This window comes from Oreochromis niloticus, linkage group LG5 (genome assembly GCF_001858045.2).
Source record: "Oreochromis niloticus isolate F11D_XX linkage group LG5, O_niloticus_UMD_NMBU, whole genome shotgun sequence".
In the NCBI taxonomy this organism is placed as follows: Eukaryota; Metazoa; Chordata; class Actinopteri; order Cichliformes; family Cichlidae; genus Oreochromis; species Oreochromis niloticus.
The window spans coordinates 12,108,694-12,116,848 of NC_031970.2; the positions used below are offsets into that span (position 1 = coordinate 12,108,694).

At 37.1% G+C, this 8,155-nt stretch overlaps 1 protein-coding gene across 2 annotated transcripts in view; it reads right to left on the minus strand.

Moving 5' to 3' along the window:
• fer1l4 (fer-1 like family member 4) overlaps positions 1-8,155 on the minus strand; it is a 34,216-nt gene that overhangs the window by 23,340 nt on the left and 2,721 nt on the right. The window contains exons 1-4 of one of the 2 annotated variants that reach the window (XM_003447713.5): positions 7,629-7,862; positions 5,688-5,743; positions 676-764; positions 12-111 (exon numbers count right to left, since the gene is read on the minus strand). The exons of the other annotated variant lie outside the window; for it this stretch is intronic. Of the exons in view, the coding sequence (XP_003447761.1) occupies positions 12-111; positions 676-764; positions 5,688-5,743; positions 7,629-7,707 (324 nt within the window). The 5' untranslated portion in view covers positions 7,708-7,862. Of the gene's footprint in view, positions 1-11; positions 112-675; positions 765-5,687; positions 5,744-7,628; positions 7,863-8,155 lie in introns of those variants that run through there. 2 annotated transcript variants of the gene reach the window in all.

Sequence of the window (8,155 nt, forward strand, 5' to 3'; positions counted from 1 at the left end):
TGCGTCCTTACATCAGTCAGGCTGTAGCTGGCATCGGTGAGCGGTTCCCGTACTACCAACCTCCCAGAAGTCACGACATGCTGGAGGCTGATGATCAGCTTCCCGAGTAGTCTACAAAAACAAACTTTCAGTATAACTTACACAACAGCATTTGGTATGTATGTTTAAAAATACAATTTAGTCAATATAGAGAAAATAAAAATGTACAAACATGTCAAAACTGAATTTCTTTTTCTTTTTACTCTCCAACTAACACCACCGGTGCTTTTTCTCACATCTTATTCATGGAGCAACTGCAGGGCTGAATAACAATAATTAGCAAATCTGTGCCTGTTCATTGCACAGATCATGGATGGAAGGATGCTAATCAGGCTTGCTAGGGTTAGCATTCCACCCTCTCATCCAAATATGATCATTTCTGTGTATATAATCTATGTTATTAGGTCCTCCCAGCAGAGACGTGTGAGTGTTCATCATAATAATTGAAAGCACCCCATAAACTCACCAAGGACTTACCTCTTACTATTAATTATCATTATTAAATACTATTTCATGACGACAAATTGATAACAAGATGTGATGATGAAGCTTTTGTTAAGCTGTTGGATGAGTGTGTGTGTGTGTGTGTGTGTGTGTGTGTGTGTGTGTGTGTGTGTGTGTGTGTGTGTGTGTTACCTGTTAGAGAAGAATTTACTGCAGTTGTAAACGCTGACAGTCAAAACTTCAGTACTGATCTCTTTACCGTAGTGAGGCCATCGGAAATGCTGCAAGTACACAGACACAGATTATTTCTATCATTCTGCTGGTAGAAATCTACATGAAAAAACAGTTTTACACAGTTTTACACTTATACTGAGCTGATTTCATTTAAAACATTACACATTAATCAGTCTTTCAGTGCCTTGACTAAGGACATTTTGGAGGCAGTGATTGAACCAAAGAACCCAAGAAGTCTGAGTAAAGTCCAGAAAAACTGGAAACAAGAAGGGAAAAAACATGGCACTTTGAGTCAAAAATCTGGGTTAAGTGATTTTTTTAAGTTTTAGAAAATAGTTTTTTGAATTTATTTCAATTGAAGTCACTCAGAATTTTTAAAAATAATATTTATCCCAAAGAAAAGAAAGCTGTACTTCATATCATTGTAAAAATAAATAATACATCCATAAAACCATAACTGAAGCCTATTGGGGTGGGAATAGTTTAGGAGTTGGGATGGATTTGGGATGGATTTTTTTTTTTTTGCACGAGAATATATTTGAAAATTCAATAAAGAGATGTGAAAAAGTAAGGAAAAATAAAATAAAACCACTCCATCTTTGTGCCAAATCATCTTCATATTCCTGGTTTACACATTTGTTGTGTAAAACATCGTAACAGCTACTGTTGTAATGCCTCCAGTGCCCAATTTTTCAGACACACTACTTGTATCTGAAGCATAGATATAAGCAAAAGGTGGTTCTATGATGCAGTTTGACAATTAAGTCATGATTTTTAATTAGCAGGCAGGGATTCTCAGATAAAAGTCATAAAGGAACAAATCTGTCAGGATTCATCACTGATCATGATTCACAGTTATTTAGCGTCATTTATTTATAAAAGTTCAATTTTTATTTCAAATGTTAATATTTCATTTTTCTCAGCCATGACATCTTGTAATTGTTGTACTAAAAGAATTTGAGCCTTAAACAAATAGATAAATTAAATCTAGATCCAGGAAGGAACTTTGGACATTTTCCACTTCAGCTGTTAATCATGGTGTGGCAGACACACAGAGATACACTCACCCGGTCACACCTGAAGAACAAACAGATGTCTGACTCAGAAGCAAAGAAATATATACTCAGATACTCATAATCACGTCACAAGAGGTTCCTGTATTACTTTATCAACAAACAGGAGGTTATGTAATGAGACTGAGGCTTTCACTCTGCTTTCTTTTTTTATCTTTGAAATCACGCAATAGTTTTTCTTAATTTTTTAATGTATTTATTGACAGAAAGGACTTTCAAAGTACTTCCAAAATCAATCAAAGAAGAAACAATAAGAGAGAAAAAGAAAAAAACTAATAAGTCAATAGATACAGAATCAAGAGGTGGGAGAACATGAATGGGGGACACTGTCTGGAGACGGGGATTATAATGAGCTATGAGGGGGCAGGAAGGCTTTCCACATGTGAGAAGTTGTGGGATTTGCCTTGGAGAGAATGGTTGATCGTATCAAGTTTAAGAAAAGACATTGTATCACGGAGCCATTGCACATGGGAGGGAGCATTGCTGAGTGGGAATAGGTGTCATGTTGCCAATAATGAGGTGAGATCTCCATCTGACTGGTGGAGAATCGTTTGTCGGCGATAGTCAAGTTTAAAGAGAGTATTTTTGACACTGTGTCACAGCAATGCTGCCAAAATCTCTGCTGCCCAGAAATGTTGGCAGGTGCTTCATTAGAAACTTGTATTCTGCATAGTGTGATTGTATTTCTCCAACATAAGAGCAAATCCTTTTAGTAAATGGCTGATTTTTATATTTTTATGGCAAACATTTACATCCAGGAGTTTCTAAACTGACATTTGGCAGAGACATATCCTCTTAGAAAAATGTCTTTTGGATGAATATTGTAAGCACTCATTTCTTTAAAGCAAGTCAGAGCTGCTGCCAGTTATTAATTATTTATAATACAATTTTGACTTTTGTACTTTTATAAATGTAATAATATTTTTCTTTTTAAACTAAAGCATGCGCATGTTGGATGTAAAAGCCCAATTAGGGGCATTGGTTGGAAATTAACAGCTCTCTGTGCAGTACAAGAGTGCCATGCTCTGTGCTGGAAACGTGTTAAACTGAAGTTTGTGCATTAAAACAAATATTTAAATTAAAAAAATAAAATAGAATAATGCATAATATAAAAAATAATAAATATCTCTTCCGCTCTCAGGGTCACGGGGGTGCTGGAGCCTATCCCAGCTATCTTAGGGCGAGAGACAGGGTACACCCTGGACAGGTCGCCAGTCTGCCACAGGGCTAAGACATAAAGACAGACAACCATTCACACTCAAATACACATCTATGGGCAATTTAGATTTACCAATTAACCTATCCCTACTAACTGCATGTCTCTGGACTGAGGGAGGAAGCCGGAGTATCCGGAGATAACCCACGCGAACGTGGGTAGCACATGCAAACTCCACAAAGAAAGACTCCAACCTGGTGGTGGAATTGAACTCAGGACCTCCTTGCTGCGAGGCAACAGTGCTAACCACTGTGCTGCCCAATTAATAAATAAACACCATTAAAATATTATAAACATTCTTTATTTTAGTAGCTCTCCAATCAAAATACTTTTAATCCTTAAAACCCCGTAAATATTTCTGGTTTTGGCATTTATTTCTGATTACCCCGTGGTCATGGTTCCCATTTAAGAACTTCGGTTGGATGGCTTTTCTTGCAGCCTTCTGTGCTCTCAAAACACAAGTAACTAGAATAAAGTGCCCGTTGCTGTCTTCATACCCAGAATGTATAATTGATGGTGTTTGCTTTCTTTTTCAAATATGTTTTCTGCCTCTGTGCACTAAAATGTTCTTGTCTTCCTTCTATGTCATGAAATATTTCATAGACCAGCAAAGAATCTCTGCACGAGTTTCTCGGTTTGGTAGTTTGTCTGCTGTGTTGAATCTCCTCATGTGTTATGACATTTTATTCACACAATAATGTCCTTTTGTTAAACCCTTTTCTTTTCTCTGCTGTAATTTTGTTTGAAAAAAAAAAGTCTCCTGTTTTGTGCGAACTCATTATAAAAGCCGCCTTGAAGCTTATCGGAAGAATCCTGTCACAGTCACAACTCTAAGTGCAGCAGCTCAATAAAATGCCAAACATACATGCCATACAGTTAAAGTGTTGGACGTTTTGGTTTTGGTCATAAATGACAGCTTTAGATAAATTCAAACAAAGACGCGAATGGTAGTTACATCCCTGAGAATTAATCAGATTTAACTAAACAACACAGCCTCTCTGCATGATGTCTGTACCAAATGTCACAAGATTACAAGCAGAATTTGTTGATGTCGGTTTGGTTTGTAAACCAAAACTATCAGTCCAGTGTTGTAGTTCAGTCTAGGATTGGATGGGCTGTTATGTCTATCAAAACCTTCATGTTGAGTTGCTGTTTAGATATTTTAGACCTGATCAGTGTGGCGGACCAACCAGCTAACAGACCCTGAGCCATGCCAGGAGGATGGATTCAACTATCCTCCATCACATCTGTCTTAACAGAGTGAAGCAGATTAACGTCAATTCATGCCAGTAGCAGGCGTGTGTGCTGAAGGAGTGGCTGTGTGTGTGCACTATAGGAGGGGTACACTCTCATATCAGCTTAATTAAAATAGTTTCAATCTGTAGCAGGCAAACAGCAGCAGCCACCAGCTCCAACCCGCGCACAGCGCTTCTGTCTTTGTGAGGACCCTCACCCTGACCATTTACCTCCTCTTAAAACCAAGTCTGATGTGTCAAACAGGCCTCTGGAAGTAAAACTTGGTCCTGACAAAGATAAACAAAGAAGTACAGACCAGAACAGACAGAAAGGATGGAAATCATTTGCTCTGAAATCGCAATTGCTCTCACTTACTAACAGTGTGTATGCACAAACCTGTGCATAAATCATGTGTATGAGGGCTTCCATTAGTGAATGAAGGCTAATCTCTGCACTCCCATCTGAACAGACATCTCTTTAAACGCCAGAGAAACACGAGAAACGAGCGATCGATACTGATGCCTCCCTTTGATTTGTGGCCTCCTATTTAGAAAATGCAAGCTAAGCTTTTGGCCGGTCTCGTCACGCTTTTGTTTTTGGTTTGTTTTGTTTGTTTTTCAATCAGACACAACTAACTTTTGGATCTGAATTGAGAAACTGAGAGCATGGTATGTTTATAAAGTACCAGCTTCTCCATCGCAATTTTGTTACAGCTATATTAACCCCTGCTTTAATCTAACTTACGAATTAAATATCTCGCTGTGTTGAGGAAGACTTTAAAATACAGACTGAGAACAGAAACTCCATAGTAAAGTCATAATACGATTTAGCGTCATTGTTTTATAGACAGTCTCGCATCTTCGTGCAACCAGAGGAGTCGCCCCCTGGAGATCATTAGAGAAAAATGCAGGTTTCAAGGAACTGGGCTTGCTTTTCAGACCTGGACGCTAGAATTGTGGTTATAGTTTGTAGATAGTTTGGGACATCAGATTTATCAGGTAACTATACATCTGGGGACTTTGGGAACAAGTAAGCTAGCCTGGTAACTTTAGACTCTGGAGGTAACAGATGATTTTTGAGGACTTCCTGTGTAGCTAAAGGCCAACATTTCAACTTCTGTTCTCCACTCATTGTTTACAAATACAGATACATATTTTGATAAAAAGCAACTGGTTATCTGGTGCATTTCTTCTAATTCCATCTTTCTTTTGATCTCTGCGTAGACCATTTACCCAAATCCAACTAATGCCTGTGATTGTTCAATTGCACTCAGAAAACAAGAAAAAAGCAGATGGAAACCAGAAAGCTTCCAGCACCAAAAATCCTTTGGTTAGAGATTTTAAATGTTCATTAATGTTTCTGCAGAATATGCTTATAGGAATACATCCAGCTGGCGCTTTTCTGAATGACATGAGCATGTCCATAGCATAATATGGTTTACTGACCTCATTGAAGATAGCCACATTCTCACACTGCAGGACTCTGGTTTTGTGGGTGAAGTCTGAAGGAAAGACAGACAGACTGTGATTTGTCTGCACACTGTGAGTTAAACTTACCTCAAACACTCTTTAAAACACGGAGAGTTTAAACAGAAACAACCAGCGTGGAGTTGAAATTCATAAAGAAAGTGGATAAATTATTAAGATTTGTTTTTAAATTAAACATAGCAATAAAACAATACTGCCTTGTCTAATGTTCCGCTTTGTGGCTAAGTTTTTTTGTTTTTTGCTTTGTATTTACGTGTTTCTTTCTTCTTAAAAAAAAAGAAGTTTAATTCAATAACTTGCTGAGAACCTTTTGAGGAACTGAACAAAGCCATTTTCATCATTTCAAGCTGCAAGATTTCAGAAAAAAATGTACCTCATTGTTTTTTTTGCACAGAAATGAGTGAACCTAATCTTAAATATGTTTTAATTTAAACTATCTGACAACATTTACAAATACAGCTTTAATGGCTATTCAATTCAAAGTAATGTAAATTGCATTATTTTAAGAATTACAATAATTATATATAATAAATATATTTTGTCCAAAAACTCAATCACTGTTAAATATTTTAAATTCATCGTCATCATAGTATGAATTATTACAAAGCCAAACCAGATCAGTTGTTACAATGAGATAATAAACGGATTGTAAGATTATGAAAAATAATCTTACAAAAAGCACCAACTCAAGTACAGCGATGTTTTATTTACACGTTAATGCATCAATAAAACACTCTAAAACCAGTTTATAATGGTGTGGTGGTCACAGTTACCCAAATACTTTAAATGCACATCCTTTACTTCTAATTGAATCCGTGATAATATACGCAGTAGCATCTGAATACTTCACCTCTGCAGTGTAGGGACTATACGTGTACATGTGTAGCAATTTAATGTTTGTTCAGATGCTGACAAATAAACTTTTCTGTACGCCGTAATGAAAAGACCATCACAGAGTATACTTTAACGCTCTTCTAAACACAGCCTTAAAGTTGATTTAAGCACCGCGCTTTCTGTTTTGCACCAGTACAGCTGCTGGCAATAATGAAAAGATAAACTGGTTTCAGTCAAGACTGAAGTTGGCTTCGGACCACATCAAAAAATCATCACTAGATATCAAGAAAAACTAGATAAAATTGGGTTTAAAAAACAAACAAACACTGGAAATGTGAACCTAAACAATAAACATCATCCTTGTGTAGTTTAATGCTTCTTTAATCCTGTCAATCATATGAGCTTCTACGTGTTTTTAATCGTCATCTGAGCTTCATGTTTGACTTTCTTATTTGTTCACTGTATGAAATTTAAATTCATGCAGTGAATTTCTCAGCTTAAAAATAAACAAAATAAATAAATCTCCACATGCCAGCAGTGTTAAAATAACTTTTCACTTGTTCCAGTTGCTACATCTGTTTGTACTTTGTGTATTTGTTCCCGTTTGTCCTCCTCTTACCAGTATCCCTCCAGAGGAAGTGAAGCAGAACAAAATCAAGCTGAAGTTTAAAAAAAACAGTTTCTTTCTAACGTCAGAGTCTCAAATGTAAACAGAGGACGTAACGCAGTGACAATGAACTCTACATTGCTCTGCCACCACAATAAAACCCATAATTACAATTCAGTAATGCAGCAGTTAAATATAATACTCTGGATTTACTTGTTTTAAATTATTGGCACTTTTCTGCTAGTTTTTATTCTTTCAGTATTTTTACATTGCTGTATTTTTACAGTTTGGTACTTTTACATATGTTGACATAAGGCTAACATACGTATTCTAAGACAATAAAAGTTCAATGAAGCAAACCAAGAACACAGATCATGTGTGTCCTCACACTTTTGTTTCACTTAATGTGCCAAAGAGACCAAAGGTGTGTGTGGACATTGCTGCTGTGTGTTACCGACCTCTGAAGCAGAGTTCGACCTTTCTGTCAGATCGTCCTGGTAGGTTAAAGATCCTCTTCAGATTCACAGTGATGGACATGATAACAGACACCTGTTTTCTGTCTATCTACATCATGTCCTTATGAAGTCGGCTCATTGCTTCTTCTCCGTCTTCTCTCTTCAGCGGTATGAAACTGTGTGTGTGACTGTACAGTTAGTCTTGTTAAAATGTGTGTGTGTGTAGGGCAGGTCCTTTTAAATGTTTGAGAAAGCAAATACAGTTGCTCAACTAGTTTCCTCCTCAGAAAGCACACACGCACACACACCAGGCTTCTGCAGCGTTCACCTGCACCCTGTTCAAGGAAGCAGTTTTAACTTTGAGTCGATGAAGTCTATGATGGGGAAACAAATGTTTGATTCCAGCACAGCTGATCAGATAGTTTTACCAGCTCTGAGTGTGCTCGACTGAATATTAAGAGCAAAGCCTCCATTTCAACCCCATGGAGCTGAAATATGAACGTCAGTATGTTTGTGTGAGAAATCATTCA